General features: G+C 39.1%; 2 protein-coding genes across 2 annotated transcripts in view; both read left to right on the top strand.

Moving 5' to 3' along the window:
* The window catches only part of ITGA1 (integrin subunit alpha 1), a 72,272-nt gene that overhangs the window by 5,949 nt on the left and 48,652 nt on the right, over positions 1-17,671 (top strand). The window lies entirely within an intron of this gene.
* Positions 632-6,034, top strand: PELO (pelota mRNA surveillance and ribosome rescue factor). The gene is made up of 2 exons (XM_018920635.3): positions 632-1,555; positions 2,651-6,034. Exons 1-2 carry the CDS (start codon positions 830-832, stop codon positions 3,080-3,082), a joined length of 1,158 nt encoding a protein of 385 aa, XP_018776180.2. The 5' UTR covers positions 632-829; the 3' UTR covers positions 3,083-6,034.

Raw genomic sequence — 17,671 nt, 5'->3', positions numbered from 1 at the left:
TATCTGCCCCTTTAGCGTGTCAGAACTGGAAGGAAGCCGGTCAAGGTTCAGTACTGGCTGAAGTGGAACTCGCAATTTTAACCAAAACCTTTTAAACCGGAATTAAGAGCAGCAGGTCAGGTTCTGACGCTGCCTGCGCCGTTTTCACTGCCATGGGCGCCGGCCGCCTCGCTCCGCTTCAGGGGGGGAACCGCGGGCCCCTGGCTCCTCGGCCCTCGCTGAACCACGGGACGGTACCTCTCGCCTCTTCTGCCACCTGTGCCTGTAAGTTTCCACAACTGCTTGGCTTTGCCCGTTCGGCTTTGGTTTGGTTTTCTCCTCTCGTGTTTTGAAATGTGCGGCGTTAGGAGACTTTGGGAGTTTGGACCGCCGCTGTGAAGCGCTGGAGGGGAACGACGAACGCGGGGACGTCACTCCCTCCCCCCCGGCGAGGCAGTTAGCCGACTTCCAGTGCTCGCAGCACCCGGCAGCCTCCCAGCGCCCCTCCCTCACACCGCCCGGCACTTTTCCTTCCGCAGGATGATGATGGAGCCTCGGGACTCGCCGCCAGGTTACCCGCGCTGCGCCCCGGCGGCGCCTCGGGAGGGAGCGGGGTCTGTGCGCGTGCGCCGCGGGGCGGCCGGGGACGCTGCGCGTGCGCGCTGGGGCCGGCGGCGGCCGCGCGGAGGAGCGCGGGTAGTGGGGGCTCCGGGGAGGCCTCTCGTGCGTCCGTCAGTCCGTCCGGAAGTGTGCGGTCCCGCCGGCTCCGGCCCTCGGCCTTTCCTCCCGGGGCACGCCTGCCGCCCGCTGCCGCCGCGGCGCAGCGGGAGGGACGCGAGGAGCCGCCAGGATGAAGCTGGTGAGGAAGGACCTGGAGAAGGATAATGCGGGGCAGGTGACGCTGATCCCCGAGGAGCCTGAGGACATGTGGCATACCTACAACCTGCTGCAGGTGGGTGACAGCCTGCGTGCTTCCACCATCCGCAAGGTTCAGACCGAGTCGTCCACGGGCAGCGTGGGCAGCAACCGCATCCGCACTACCCTCACCCTCTGCGTGGAGACGATCGACTTCGATTCACAGGCCTGCCAGCTGCGGGTCAAGGGCACGAACATCCAAGAGAACGAGTATGTGAAGATGGGTGCCTACCACACCATCGAGCTGGAGCCCAACCGTCAGTTCACCCTGGCGAAGAAGCAGTGGGACAGCGTGGTGCTGGAGCGCATCGAGCAGGCCTGCGACCCGGCCTGGAGCGCCGATGTGGCGGCCGTGGTCATGCAGGAGGGCTTGGCTCACGTCTGCCTGGTCACCCCGAGCATGACGCTTACTCGTGCCAAGGTGGAGGTGAACATCCCCCGCAAGCGGAAAGGGAACTGCAGTCAGCACGACCGGGCGCTGGAGAGGTTTTACGAGCAGGTGGTGCAAGCCATCCAGAGGCATATCAACTTTGAGGTGGTGAAGTGTGTACTGGTGGCTAGCCCAGGCTTTGTGCGGGAGCAGTTTTGTGACTACATGTTCCAGCAGGCAGTCAAGACTGACAACAAACTTCTGCTGGAGAACAGGTCCAAGTTCCTACAGGTAAGGATTTAAACAGTGTCCAGAGTGGGTAAAAAGAGGCTTGAGAGTAGTTTGTAATAGTAAAAGGTAGTTACGTGGGAAATAAGTCATTAAAAAATAAATTTCTGACTGAGCATCATGAGGAAATTATTCTCATGCCTCCCAAAGAATAAAGGAGTTATACATAGTACAAGGATGGTTCCCACCTAGCTTATTGTGGAGTAGAGAATTTTCGAACTCCCTGTAAAGGCATATTTACTCTTCAATTAAGTGTGAAGTGCAAGTTGGAAAATACTTTGCACTGTTACTTTGACACACTGCACAGCATGCATGTTTAATAACAGCTTTCTAAAGATGTTTTTTTAAAAATACCTCGATATGCTGTAGGTTAGTTAACTTTGTATTACCAAAGTTAACTAGAATTTTGTTGTTAGTTTTGTACTACATAGTTAAAGGCTGTGCTTTTTTCCTTGTTTCTTAGTCATCTCTGCTTGAGTGGGTGGGGGTTTGGCCTTATACTGAAATAGTCATATTCAAAGCCTAAAATAAGTTTTCATAAGGATGTTTTTATTATTTTTAGGTTGAGGGATAGTGAAGTGAGTCTCAGTGCTTAATGGTCCCAGTACTTAGGAGACCCAGTGCACCAAGAACCTTCCTTTTCCATGTGTAGCAAAGTGGTAACAGAGGGAAGTTTTTATGTACTTCACAGCTTTGCAACCATAACAATTGCACAGATTTGATGCTTCGCTGTAAGCCTGCAGTGTAAAGGGTCCTTCCTTTTGTTGAATGCTTTAGAAAAGAGGCTTAGGCTAAGATTTTAGTTTCTTGGTAGTTTCAAGTAGCCTTACCTTGGGAGCTGTTGAGCTCGCATATTTAATCCAGCCTTTGAATAAGAGAGGCAGTTTTCTTATGCTGCTAGAAAGGCAGTTTAAGAGATTTGGTATAGGCTTTGGGCTGCAGTGGAGAGTCAGAAAAAAATCATGTGTTTCAAGAAGGAGATAAGTTGCCCAAATAATTATCAAGGTTAATGCTACATATCATAGTTTTAGTGATTGGTTAATCAAGATGGTCCTTTTTCTCAAAAACACCAAATTTTTGACTTTGTTTTCACTCTAGGTCCACTCTTCTTCAGGACATAAATACGCACTGAAGGAAGCACTCTGCGACCCAGCTGTAACTAGCCGTCTTTCTGACACTAAGGCAGCTGGTGAGGTCAAAGCCTTAGATGACTTCTATAAAATGCTGCAGCATGAGCCTGACCGGGCTTTTTATGGCCTGAAGCATGTGGAGAAGGCCAACGAAGCCATGGCCATTGACACCCTGCTGATCAGTGATGAGCTTTTTCGGCACCAGGATGTGGCTACACGTGCCCGATATGTCAAATTGGTAGATAGTGTACGGGAGAACATGGGCACAGTACGCATTTTCTCCAGCCTCCATGTGTCTGGAGAGCAGCTGGGCCAGCTGACAGGGGTGGCAGCTATCCTGCGCTTTCCTGTTGCTGAGCTCTCTGACCAGGAAGATGAATCTAGCTCTGAGGAGGATTAATAACAGTGACTTCATTCCACAGTTTCTTTTCTGTGTCATGTTGAAATGACATTAAAGGTCCTCCTGACCTGAATACTGTATGCAGATGTACCATGACATGTAATTAAACCGTTTTAATAGTAAACATGTACTTACATATATATAGCTTTACTCAGCACACTACTTGATATCTGATATATGGTAATAATTATTGGTATATTGTGCTGAGCTGACCGTTTTGCAGTTCCGGACCACCAGCAGTACAAGAAACTAATCTGCCTCCCCAGTGCTGCTTAGTCTGCATGTTAAGGCAGACTGCCAGCTTATTTTTTCCTACATTTTTCCTTATGTAGGAAAAAATAGTAAACTAACAGGGAAAAATTCACTTTAAACTATTTCTGTTTAGATGCTTGAAAAGAGTATTATGAAACAAATGTAAACTTCTTGGGAGACCTGTCAAAACTGTGCTTGATCTTCGTAGGAGCTCCCTGTTCTTCGTAAGGTGTGTCAAAGGAATTGGGGCAATATCAACTCTTAGGGCTTTGTGTGGTGATGTAAGTCTAACCACTTAAATATTTCTGTGAAGCTCTTGAAGCAGTCTTTCAGCAACAAGACCCTTTAAGTTAATCATTTCTTTGTTAACTCAATTGTAGATGCAGGGCAAATAGTGACTCTCAGTGCACCCATTCAGTTATCTTTTTGAATGCTGTTACCTTGGGAAATTGTCCTGAAGACTAACAAGATGTCATTGACTGTATTCTGCAAAAATGGCATTATTTAGCACTTGGTTCTGAGAAAGTATAGGAAAAAACTTTAAAAATCAGGACTTCAGCTTCCACAATGATTCTTTTGATAGCATATAGTTTAGGTAATTTCATAATCTGGAATTCTCTTTGTATACCTCTTTAAAAACATACATAAATGGTGATACAGAAATAAAGATGACAAAATTATAAATCAAACTTCAGCTTAAGATAGTGGAAACTGTAAAAGTGAAAACTACCTTTTCAATTATTTGATCAGCTCAAAGTACTGAGAGCCAGAAAGAGTTTTCTTTCTTCACTGGACCATAAATCTTAGGTTGAGGAAGCAAAAACTGCTTACAGATTCAGACGTAACATGTGGTTGTATTGTTTCAAACCCAGGTTTGATGATGTGGCTTGTGTGTGTAAATAGGCATTCCATATTTAAATGTGATGGAAGATGAGAACAGGAACCACAGAAGAATTCTGTAATATAGAAAGTGTTGTAAGAGTGGAACTAATAAAAGAGTGGAAAAAATAAAACTACCAAAACTCCTAGTCTGGGTAGAATAGTTTTAGGAAAATAATTTTTAAGTATAGCCCCATGTTCAAGGATGCCTGTCCTCTGAATTTAATACTATCTATTGGTAGCTGAAGCACCAATCTAAACTTCTTGATAGAGAAGTATTTTTGAATTAAAGCCATCTCACCTCTTCTACATCATCCACAGTCTTAAGAAATTCTTGTAAAGAACTTGTATTAGAGCTGTAACACCTCAATTCTTCTTTCGTTGAAGACAAACAAGCCCATGGAGACACTTGTTTAAAGTCAGCTTACACACAAATTATGTTATTTGAGCTTTACATTTTTGTCTTGAATGGTGTTGGGTGCCACGAGTCATAGGATGCTCGGGTAGGCTTTGTTTAGCAGTTAAGACTGCTTAAATTAATTTATTTTTTTAATTTGCCTAAGTTTATTATACACTTTTTAGCTAAAAAGCACCCTTATTCCTGTTATATCTAGTTTAATGTTAAAACCATCAAGCAGAAGAAATTGACCAGGAAATATTAATTATAGGCAGCAAATTAGAGCCTTAAATAAACTCATATCAAAACAAGTAATTCATTTCTCCAAGCTTTTATAGCATATAGGATGGTATAGTAGTGTATTCCCTTTTTCTAAGTAATGCCAGTTTGTTGCAGCTGTACACAAATGACATATTCTAATTTGCAGTGCACCAGAAATTCTTAGTTTTTCTCAACAAACTCTCTGAGAGACAAATCACTGTTCTTTAGTTGTGGGATGGATTGCTATTTTATGAGATGAGATTGGTTCCAAGTATTCCATTGTAAACCAGAAGTTGTGAAGAGTTTTTGCTGAGGTCTGGGTAATTTCAATGACAGTTTTGTGTTTTGTGCCTCCAGTTACCATCAAGGAAAAGAAGTGGCCATTTTGTTGCATTTTTGTTTCATCTGCTAAGAAAATGGGATGATAGTGATTCTTTGAATTATTTACACTTAGAATTAAAATTCTGCCTTGACTATATTTTGTGTAATTTTTTTTTGTTTGTTTTTTCGCTTTTGCTGTAATGTTTTTATGTCTCTGAAAGAAATACTAATGGAACTGCCCAAAGAAGTATGGAAGGGTGGGATTTTTTTTCTTTTTGGTAGGCATTTTTGTTGTAAAATAAATATACAGTCACTATGTATACAAATGCATCCTGTTTCAGGAAACAGCTTAAGGGCTTGGTATTGAAAATGGGCTGTGTTCAGTGCTTGACCTGGCCAATCTCCAGGGTTGCCAGTATCTTCCATGTTTCAAGGAATTTTGAACAGTTGAAAAGTCCATACTGACGAAGTTCCTTGCTCAATGCAGACTTTAGTTTGTGTGTATAGATAACACTTGCACAGAAGAGGCATGCTAACGGCAAATCAAAGGAGTGAGTGCTACAGCCATGGGAAAATATTTTTTTGTCTATTGTTTGGAACTAAACTAAAATCTGTATTTTGAACTGTCTCCATGTTTAGGATTATATTCTGGCATAATTCTGTGAATTAATAGTGTGGTTTTGCTTCCAGTTTTTCTGTGTTCAGAATTAATGAAGACGCATTGTAGGACTTCCTGAAGCTTGTTACATTTGTTAGGAAGAAAGCTTAAAAAAGTATGAAATTAGATTGATCATGAACTCTGCTGTGCTAGATAGTGATTCAAATAAATTTATTCAGTTATTCTTTTGCCTCTCTTGCAAATTTGTATTTTGGAACAGGCCCCAGTCTGTTAGTTTTGTCACCTTTGGCATTTAAATCCGCGTATCATATATGTTTTTTGTGGTTGTTAATCAGCTGAAGCTTGGTGCAAAATGCAAGATTACCACCAGCTAGAGACCAAAATAATCCTACTGATTACAAGACAAAATAAAAGATAAATCCTTCAGTAAAATTGTAAAGCATTTAACAATATTTAACTAGGGAATTCCTCATCTCCCTCCTCCTGTCTTTACCCTTGCATAAGTAAAATGCTAGTAATAAATGGTCTTTGGACCACCAGTGTAACAAGAGCCCATAGCTCTTCAGTTTATTTTGTAATGGGACTAGACATGATGTTTTTAAAGCCGTGTAAATGTCTAAATTTCCATTTGCAACTGTTCTCTCACAGGTTAAGTAGCTCTGAATTTTAAAACTAACTTACGCTCTAAAAATTTCTTACAACTTCTGAGCTGCTGACCTTGGTTTGCCTTGTTCAGTGAAGGTGTATTATAGCTCAGTTCTTATTGGACTGATAGATCACTTGAGCCTCTCAAATTTCTTTGTGGAAGCTGGATTATAGGTCTAGGAAAATGTACTCATATGCATACCTATTTTAGATCATCCAGTTCATTCACTTTTTTTTGAGACTTTCATAGGTCTTTTTTTAAAGAAAGGAAGCCTGTGTCATAAAGGAATAGAGTTGAAATGTGTCCTGAATAGACACTGAGTTTTGCAGGAAAAACTCACATATTGTCAGAATGTGTTATTGAAGTCATATTTCTACAATGTGTAGTCTATTGATTCTACAAAAGACCTAAGAAAGCAATTTTTAAAGTACGAAGCAACAATTAGAAGGTCTGCAATTAGGAATCCTTGTTTATAACCTAAAATCTGAATCCCTACAGGAGACATAATAAAAAAAATAAAAAAAGAAGGAATGACTTGAGAAAAGTACTTAAATACTTTTTAGATAGGCAGAATTTAAGACTCTTTGTTTTTTTCTTGCTTCAGTTGCTTTAATCTGAAGATTTCTCAGTTCTAACTTGGTTCACAAATAGTGGGGAGAGAGTGGTAATAAGCAGTGGCAGTAGATAATTTTCCAGTATCTGTCCTTCTCCTGTAATGGCCACAAATTGCTTTTAGGGTTCATTCAGATTTTGTGTGGGAAAGAAGTATTTTGATGTTTCATTAGTCTGCAAATTTAGGGTTAAGAAAATGCGTAACCATTTGGTCTTGTGATAATTATTCTTAATTCAGGCTCCAACAGGGATTGAGCCTGGGCTTTTTCAGCAGTGGAAAGAGTAAACACAGGCTGTGAAGCCTCTTGTGTGACAGTTGCCCAAAGACTTGCTGAATACGTGTAATGTTTAGTCGTGCCACATATTTTATGCTTGACTCAAACAGGGCATTGACTTGGATTTGAGGGTAACTGCTTGCATGATACAGAATCCAAAGGAAAGACGTTTCTTCAGTCTAACAACCAAACTGCTTATCCCCTCTCAACTTGTGAACTTGACTGTTTCAGACATGCTCTGTAGGCTTTCCTGTGAAAAAAAAAAATTACTCCTAAGGTTTCTTAGCCTAAAATAAAGTGTGAGGAAAAGGTTTCTGAAATCATAGTTGTTTTTTCTGTTGTCTAAAAATAATTCTTCCTTTTGTCCCACTTGAGAGCTGTATAAGAAACAGAGCGGGGAGTGGTATCAGAGCAGCCCTTCTTTCCAAGTCAGTGTCTTCTGGGAAATGCAACATGAAGCAGCAACTTTCAAGCCCTGCCAGGTCTTGTCAGTTTTTTGCTATATCAGTCTTTAATTTATTGCCCTCTTTAGGAAATGCTACATTCACAGCTAATGTAATTGCTGTCATACTACTCTAATAATTACTTAGAAGTCAAATCAGAGCTGATCATGAATCCTCTGGCAAAGCAGCTATTCCATTAAAGAATGTTAATTAATTGAAACCAGTCCTCCTTTTTAGGAATGTACATACCAGAAGAGATGGGAAGTGTTTTCTCTGGTCCAAAATGGAATTTTTAGTCAAAGCCAAGCCTGGAATAGCGAAGAAAGAGTGTAAGGGGTTTAAGAAGTCAAATGGAACAGAAGATACAAAGCTTAAAGCCATTTTCTCTTTCATAGTAAACACTAGACTAAGGTGCTAGCTAACACTAGCTAAAGGTAGTCCCTTTTCTGTCAGTGTCATTGGTAAGTACAACTTCCACATTGAGCAAATAGATATTCTTATATCTTGTCTGAGATATCTAAATCACAACTGGTTCAGGCATGATGTCTGAAGAGATGAGGGAGGCAATTTTCAGATTTCTGGTCTGAACATGAAAGGAAAATAATTGAAAACTAGGATTGTTCCTACCAAACACATTCCTATCTGTAGTCTTTGCAGAAAAAAAGCCTTGAATAGTGTTCCATGTTTCAAAAAGATTTTGGACCTGATGGCTACCAGCAAATCTGCTTTTGAAGATGGGCAGAGGCAGATTCTTTACCATGCAGTACTTTTTGTTTGATTAGAATGAATACTTTTAGCACACTTTTTACTTGAAAGGGTTGGTATGTGAAGATGTGTGTGTGTGTGTATTCAGTAAGAGAAAAAGCTAACTTGACTCTCGGGTTGTAGTTGCTTTGATAGCTGCAGGATTGGCTCAGGATGCAGGGTTGATAATTATCTTCAAGACTGGAAGATTTGTTTACTGTAGGAGGAACTTGGTAGCAAATGATAAATTCAGGAAGTCTGACAGTTTTTAAATGCTCATGGACATTTCCTTTAATGGTTTCTGAAGCTCTGAAAGCTACAGCAGGTTTTGCTGAAGAAAATCGCCTTTTCTTTGACCTGCATTGTTCAAGTGTTTTAGATAAATAGTTTTGTTTAGGTGCGAGAGAAGTTAAATTAATTGCCTTTGTTTATCTTGCCCAAACAGGTACCATAAGACCACTTCCATTTGGTAAAGAGAACTGGTGTATCCCATATAATTTATTCCTCTCCTATGTGGAAATTTCTGTTCTGATAGGTTGTCTAAGAGAAGCTGAAATGGACTTTGCAGAAATAGTGCTGGGGAAACACTGGCAGTCTGCCAGGACAGTCAAGTCCCTTGGGACACTGGCTGCCCTCGCTGCAAAGCTGTATGTAGGAGCTACTGGGACAGCAGTGGTGAGAGGCAGAAAAAGAGCAGCTGTCTCCTGGGAGAGCTGTTCCAAGTTCCAGAGCTGTGAGGAAAGATGAAAAGCTGTGGTTTAATGGAAAACATGAGATGGTGTTTTGGGTATGTGACTTCTTCCCCAAAGGGAGACGCAGTAAATGTTTGAAATATCTGAACTCAGTTCTAACAACTCATGCTCAGCTGAGGGTAAGATGCCAGCTGATGTGATTAAGCTCTGTGTGTGTGTCTCTGGGGGAGAGGAGCTTTGAGCCTGAGACAGACTCTAGAGATATTGAGACCTTGCTAATCATCTCACTGTGGAGTAATTTCCAGCCACCCTGCCTATTGCTGTATCTGACACTTGTGAAAGGCTGTCTTTGTTTTCCTTGCATACCTGTCTGAAAACCACCTTCTTTTAAAAATACTGCTTTGTGAAACAAAAACCTCACTGTGTTGTGTTGGCAGTCTGTGTGATAAGCAAAGGAAAAATTTCTGGTCAGAAATTTAAAAAAAGCTCAGACCAAGAGAAGCTGATTGAAATAAACCTTACAGACTTTTTGAGAGGGTACCTTGTGAGAAGAAAAACAGAAAGACAGATGAAGCCATATATAACAAGGTTTGTTGGTGGTTTTTAACAGTTTTCAAGTCATTTCAGCTGAGATAAAAAACTGCTAAGTCAAATCAGTCAATTGGCAGGCTTTTAAACCTTTTCTCAACAGAGCCCCAGAAATCAGTTGTTAAAACTCTATTAGCACACAGTTGAGCATTGTGTTCTTGGTAAATATGACCACCTAAACTGCTTCAAGCTGTCTGCATTTGTTTTATCCAAGTGTAGATTTCCATGGTCCTGTTTATTGCTCTTATGAGATAAAGTGTTTTATTTTGAACAAAGAGAAGTGTTTAGAAAAAACAGAATTAATGTTGACAACTGTGAGTCCAGCCTTTTGTAATTTTGAAGACTTGTCTTTCTTTTCTAAATAGGTAATAGAAATTTATAACTGATGTGGATTTTTTTGGAAAGAGTGTGGAAAATGTCACTGAAACAATGCTTAGGGCTTTAGGCAGCAGTAATTTGAATTTGAGCTTTTTTTCTTATTTCTAGAACATTTTTTAAAACTACTTTGTTCCCTACTTTAAGCACTTTTATTTTGACATAAGGACTGGCAAGAAATAAATGTATGTTAGAGAGCAGAACGTTCCTACTACTGAAAATATGAGAAGTTGGAACAGCCTTCCAGTCAGAAAAAGTCAGAGCAAAAGGTCACTTTTACATGGAATTTGCCCTGAGAAATGTGATGTAGTTACCAGCAACAGATAGGAATCAATTCTGTACCCATGCTTGGAACAGAGGCAGAGCACTTGCTGGTTTTATCAGAGCATTATGTTGCCCTGTTCAGTTCTTAGCACAAATGTTCACACTGCATCCAGATTTCACCATTACACTGAGCTCCTGTGAGACAGGCATTAGCTGTCTGAGCTAATGATGCAAAAATTCTTAGATTAGGTACCTGATAAGGGCTTAATGAGTACTTTCCTTTCCATCTCTGCCAGTTAGATGTCTGCCAGGAACGTAAATGCTATTAAAAAATATTTTTGGGTGTTTTATTTGTAAACAGGCATTAGACTGAAGTCATTGATCATTAAGTGTATTTCCTTTAGAAAGCATGTTTTCTCCAGTAATTCTTAAGTGAGTAGCTATGAGTTAGTCCTCTGTATCTATCAGCACAGCTTGGTAAAGTCTGTTCCTTGCAAAGGCAACTGCAGTATCCCATAAAAAAGCAACTGTGTTATCCAAAGGGCTGTGGACCAAAAAGAACAAAAAGACCTCTACATCAGCGCTGCTGTGCTGCCTCATAGCTGGGCAGGAAGGAAAAGCTGGAAGTGATCTGCCAGACTCTGCTGCTGAAACTGTAGTTGAGGTGCTACTTGCATTAGGGTGATGTTAAATCTGTGGTAAGGTAGCACATACATGCAACAGTAGTATTATGGGATATAAGTTGGGGGCATGAGGTTCATTTGTACCTTTTTAAGAGGTCCTTTTTTTAAGACTTGCAGATCCTTTTCCCTTTAAAAGACTGAGTCACTTTTAAATTATCTCAAAACTGATCTTAGTTTTGGAAATTTCAATTCAGCTTGCACAATTTCCTCGCTATTAAACTTCCATGGTAGTTCTGTGAGGGTGATGCAGATGTTTGAAAGAAAGAGTAACAGGTTCTTTATGGAACTCCTGGTATCACAAGGATACTTTCAGAATAGGCCTGGTCCAGATAGATATCTTTAAAATCATGGGTGTACTTCAGTGCTGTGGGTGGGAAATGAAAGTTATTAGTGCCAGTAATTCATGTAGAAAACTCTATCTTAAACTGCATCTAAAAAACAGGATGTTTTTCTACCTCTAGAATCCAGCTCTAATTTTTGGGGGGGAAACAAACCTTCCTTTTATAATCTCTTCATGGCTGGTTCCAAATTTCCCTGAATTGTTTATTGATGAATAAAAATGAACATTTGCAGTAAAAAACCCTAAGATTAATTTTGCAGTGCTTTCGACTGGTTTATTCCTACAGCAATGATACAACAAAAGAGATGTTCATGCTCTTACTGGTACTTGAGTGCCAGAGTCTTTAAAAATTAGTAGATATTGTTGGTGATGCATATTAAGCTAAAGTTTTCAGTATGTTGCCAGTCAGTATTGATAAGATATGATGAAGTGGCTTTTAGAGAATTTATTAGCTTTTCACTTAAAGAAAAAGTATCTTGACCATAAAAATATACCACATAAAAGAATATTAAAAGCCTGTAAAATTTTACTGCAGTTTTTAAAATTGCTTTGTTTTCCAACTGTAAAATGAAATAATCACCAGTGAAATGAAATAATCGCCAAATGAAATGAAATAATCACCAGTCTTGTCCATATTCTATTCCAAACATATCCCTCATAATTATTTCAGGAAGTAAGTTTCTTGTTAGAGGTGCATCTTCTGTTCTTATTTCAAGAGCGATACTGATGGAAAGTTGGCATTTTGATTTTGTCTTTTTTTCTCATGGTCACAGATGAACACTATGCCAGTTCTGGCTTACTGGTATAGGAATCTGTTTACAGAAAGTTCACTTTTATCTGTTGGCTTTAAATTATGCTCACCTCACAGGTGAGCAGACTGAAGACAGACTGAAGATGACCTACTATCATGTTACACATCAAGATGTGAGAGTCCTTGTGATTATCTTGGACCATAAAATGAGCTAAGCTGCAAAATATCTTTTGCAGCAGCCTTATGAATTGACTAGTGCAATACCAAGTATTCTTTTGGTCGTTGACCAAATGAGTAAACCTTTTTTTCTTAGGCTGATGTGTTCTTCATTATATGTGTGTGTTTTTTTGTAGCCCTTACTAGATTAGGAAGCTATTTTTATAGTTAAGTCCATGGAAAATTTAATTTAGTGATCACTGTGGTCATTTGCAGTTCCACATTCTTATCTGCTTGGATTTCTCGATTCTAAGTGTACTCTTCATGTTATCACAGAGACATGTTCTTTAAATTGTCCAGTACAATAAAAAATTTCTCATCACAGTTAATTCATCGGTAGAGATGGCTAAGGAAACAAACTGGCTGAGGATTATCTTCTTTTTTAGCAGTGAAAAGTCATAGATTTCAAACAAGGAGAGCTCTGTATGTCATAATGGAAAGTCGCCACTGTGATCACCCATGCTGGCATATGCTTGGAACAGGCTCAGGATTTTGCTATGACCAGGTCAGACCTGATCTGTGCAAACAGACAGTACCTGCTCCCTGATGTTTATGCAGGACAGGCTGGCTTTCCCTGCAGGCATTTCAGTTCTGTGCAGTTGGGGATGAAGAGGCATTTCCATCTGACCTTGTGTGAGAGCACTAGCATCTGGGGACCATTCAAGGAGAAATTCCAGCATTTCAACAAATACGTGGCTTATTTTCCATTATTGCCTGTAGCAATCTCTTATCAACTATATTCTCACAGTAGCAATTTTTTGGTTACCAACAGGAAAAAAAGTTTAAAAAAAATAAATCTTGAACAATATTACTGACAGTGCATTTGATCTGTTGCAAAGAATTAACATAGGCAATAAAAAAAAGGAATTATTCAGACAATGGTTCATATTTTCAGTCCAAGCTCAATGTCAAGCATTTTTAAACTTCAGAATTTTCTTTTAGCAGCAGTAGGTTTTATCCCTTACTTTCCAGCTCCTCTCTCAGAAAGCTGCATGTGCAATTATTTAATTGTTTTTTAATTGTTTCAACTTTAGTAAGGTACTTAACATAAGTAAAGGTGTTTTTTGTGTTAGACTGTTGCAGTATTTCCCTGCATCTTTTAAATGGAGTTCAGTTTAGTGAATATTATTTTGATTTATGGTTTTTCTGGAACCTGTTATCTTTATGTAACAAGTCTGTCTGAAAAATAAAGTGAGTCTTAGTGCTAAGAAGCACTTTAAAGTTTGAGAGTTTTCAGGTCTCTGCTGTGTTATGGGAATACATACAAACAGGGAAACAGAGCTCTCTGTAGCCATGACATAAGAAGCTACAGAAACATTGTGCTTTCCTCTTATTGTACTAGAACATGGTTCAGCTAAAAATGAACTGTTGTGTTACAATGAAAATTATGATAGCTGTTTTATTACGGGAAATAATAGGTAAGTTGTCTCTATAAATCTTGACTATGCTTTGCAAGTTGATTTTTTCTTTCAATATACATATCTGAGATTTAATTCTGAAGTGTGTCTCTGCCCCATTTGTCTCTGTCATTTTTGTTTGGTTGAGTTTTCTTCTTGCCTTTGGGCTTCCCCCCCCACCCCCCCGCCAAAATCACTGCATAGCAAAATTGTTGAAGACCAAAGGAAAAGCTAGGTATTTATAAGTTTCCATCTCTCCCCTTTCATTGTACTCCAAAAGAAATTGGATCACTGCAAAATTGATATTGATGCATTTTATACAGGTAGTCTATGTTTTTGTTGCACCATGTAAAAACTGGCTTAGATTTGATGCTCTAGCTAGCTCCATGTGAAAGGGTCATATCAGGGTTTTTGCACTTCCTTTTGGAGGATTTCTTCTGCTTCTGAAGCTTTGAGTGATTTGATTGAGAGCAAGCCAATGATTATGCTTAGCCCAAGGTGATGAAAGACAGAAGGTAGTAGTCATTGTGAAGTAAATGAATGGAAAAAGTTGTCTTAGCTTAAGACTTGGAGAAAAATTAACTGAAAATCTCTGAAAACAACTGGGGGAGAAAATGAAAGTGTAAAGGAATCATGCCAGGTTGGCAAAAAAATAATTTTCCTTCATCCATGTCACAAATGGAGTGATGTACTTCACTCATAAGAGTGCAACTCCAATATATGTTATTGATAGAAAACAGTGAGTTGACAAAATTCAGTGTTTAATGTGATGGTGATTTAGCAAAACTTGATGGCAAAGTGCATTTGACTGACAGGATAGAGGGCAGAGAAAGATAAATCTGTCAGGGAGACTTTCCTGTTGTGTCATCAGGTTCAGAAAGGACTCTCTTGCTTTCTAAACTCTTTTCAGAGAGGAATCAATCCCAGTCCAGCTAGATCCTCTCCTGGTTCTAGACTTGGTCAATGCTTATGTCCAAAGGATTGTACGCAGACAGTCAGTCCTCTGTGGCACTTAGATAAGATGTCAGAGTTCAGCATGCTGTTAATGACCTACTGAGAATGTGCTGCTGCAAGGAGTCTTTCAATTCCTCAAGGAGTAATCTTGAGAGGTCCTTCTCAGGGAGAGAAAGGAGCAGTCCTGGCAGGGAGATAGTTGCATGAGTTTTCAGTCAGGCATTATTTTTTGCTTCAATTCTCAGACTATCACATTTCCCATGTGGTTCACATTCTCTTAAAGTCAGTTTAGATTTTTTTTAGGGATAAATAACAGCACAGTGGCAATGTGTCTATCTTTAGAAGTGCATTGATTTGCCTGCAGTGTTTAGCATTTTTTCGTCACTTTTGACAGTTTTTTTTTCAAAGATAGCTTGCAAGTTGCTAATGAAAAAAGCAAATACAAAGTATGGATTCAAAAGAAACTTAAAATTATGTAGACAATGTCATTTTCAATTCAAATTTGAACACTGACAAGTAGTGATTTCCTCATATCAAAGAATTCACCAATGTCATGAGTATTCAGGACTTTCTTTTTCCTTAGTCCCTGAATTAGCATACTAAAATTGTGAAAGATGTAGGCCATGTTGCATGATGGTGGAAGTCACCAGTCTCCATCTTCTCAAAATAAACCTCCATTGAATCACAAATGGCTCACACTGTTGAACACATATTTCACTTTCTGCCTAGAAATTTCTTGAAATAATTCTACAGCCTTGCACGTGATTTTTTTTTTATGAGCTTCAACTCTAAAGTAAATTCTGTTTTGAAAACTCTGCATTATAAAATGCACCTCTGATTCAAAGATACATTTACAACAATTATAACCAATTGCTCACCATAATAAAGTGGCACTATGTAAGCATGATCATACAATTTTTTAAACCATTTCAATCATTTGTGCTACCTATTGCACAAGCCAGGTATATCTTTGGATTGAATCATAGACAGAAAGTTAGAGGAACTATTGTTCAAAGTGACATGATATATATGATTTGATAAGATAGAAAAAGTACAGCAGCTGTTTGGTCAAGAATAAAACAAAAAAAATAATTTTGGCTTCCTCCCATTAAGCAGGTGTCACAGAATTTAATTTTGTAGGAAACATGAAATGAAAACTTAGAAATATTCATTAATTATTTCACATGATATGAAAAAAAACACTCTTGATACTCAATTATCATCATTCTTGTTTAAAAGAAACAGTAAGGTTCATATTGGATCTATTTAGGTGGGGTTTTTTTAGGCTAAAGGCAACAAAATTGACCTGTAATACATAAAGTATGCTTGTATGGAAAAACAGCCTAACTAGCAGTATGAAGTCAAATGAAAAATCACTGTGGAAAAAGTGGCTTTGGGGCTTGGTATCTTGTGTTTCCTGCAGCACAAGGTGTACTTGACCTACCAGGCTGATTTCAAGAAGGCTACATAATGGCAAGCTTACAGAACATCAGCCAGAAAAGCTAGGATTCATCGTAACTGAACAAGTGGTTGCAGAAAACCAAATTAAATGTCCTATTTGACTGTAGAAAACCAAATTAAATGTCCTATTTGACTCTTACTGATGGTTTTTATTTCAGAAAACAATTAGGTTATGTTATGTTAAGTTATGTTATTTTATGTTCATTTTAGCTATGGTTTCTGCCTGGATATATGGGGCTTACACATAAAGCTGTATGGTAGGAATTGAAAGTTCCAGTGGGGTGCTCACAAGGAGTGGACTTTGATAGCAAAAGAGGATGGACATTGTGGGAATACAAAAATCGTAGGGACTTGTGTGGAGTTAAGTGTTGATGGAAGAGCTACATCCAAAAGATGGACTGGAAATGATTGGAAACAAGATGCAACATTTTGTAGGAGTTGTTTCACTTCCATCAAGCTGCTAAATTTGCAAAGACTTTGTACGTCTGCCCAAATCAAGAAGCAGACCTTGTAAAGTTCTTTGTATGTGACTGCATATTTCTAAGGCTTTTTCCTTTCCTTTGTGAGAAACTGCAAAGCGCAAAGGATTGTGATGATGAGAGGGCCACTTTCCAAATTTTGCACAAAATAGTTTTATTGTCATTATTGCTAATTGAGTAGGGGATGTATTCTTGGTCTCTGCTATTATATATCCAAAAGTTTTGCCTGTTGCAGCGTGTTATTCATTTGGTGCTGCATTACAAAGCATTGATTCAGTATATTTTCAGACTTGATACTGCATTATAAAGCTATTTTCCAGCACAAAATACTTAGTACAAAGCCAGCAAAGAGAGCTTTATTTAATGGGTTGTACAAAGCATTTAATTGGTTTTGAAAAGCATTTGGCTACTGCATCTGGAATTGCTTTCAAATATATATTTCTTGGTCCTCTGTGGTATTTATCTACTTTTAATAAGAAGTGGTTTATTAATTATTCAGTCTCTTTCCAGAAAGTCAGTCTTTTGCTCTTCAAAGGTTAAAGATTAAAGAAAAAATGCCAGAGGCAAAATCATACAAAAGTTCTTTTGTAGCCCTGAAAAATAAAAGGCTTGATTTAAGCACCACTGAAAAAGTGTCTGAAGTTGATTTTTTTAATATATATACAGCTTTATTTGAAATATGTTGATATTTAGCCAGGCAGAACTGAATGCAACAAGAACTCCTGCCTCAACCTCCTTGGCCTTCCGCAGTAATACCAGAGCACTGTGGCCCCTGAACTCACAGACAGCAACTGTACAATGCTGTCGTATTTTCTTCCACTTGGCATGTCAGTGGCTAAATCTCTTTTTCACAGGAAAAGGATGTGTAGTTCTGCAGTGACATTATCACAAGTGAAGCAAAAAATGAAGTGTATAGATTTGCTGGTCCAGCAAATAATCC

This window comes from Serinus canaria, chromosome Z (genome assembly GCF_022539315.1).
Source record: "Serinus canaria isolate serCan28SL12 chromosome Z, serCan2020, whole genome shotgun sequence".
Lineage (NCBI taxonomy): Eukaryota > Metazoa > Chordata > Aves > Passeriformes > Fringillidae > Serinus > Serinus canaria.
Note: the sequence above shows the minus strand (reverse complement) of the source record. Positions and strands in the feature narration are given on the sequence as shown.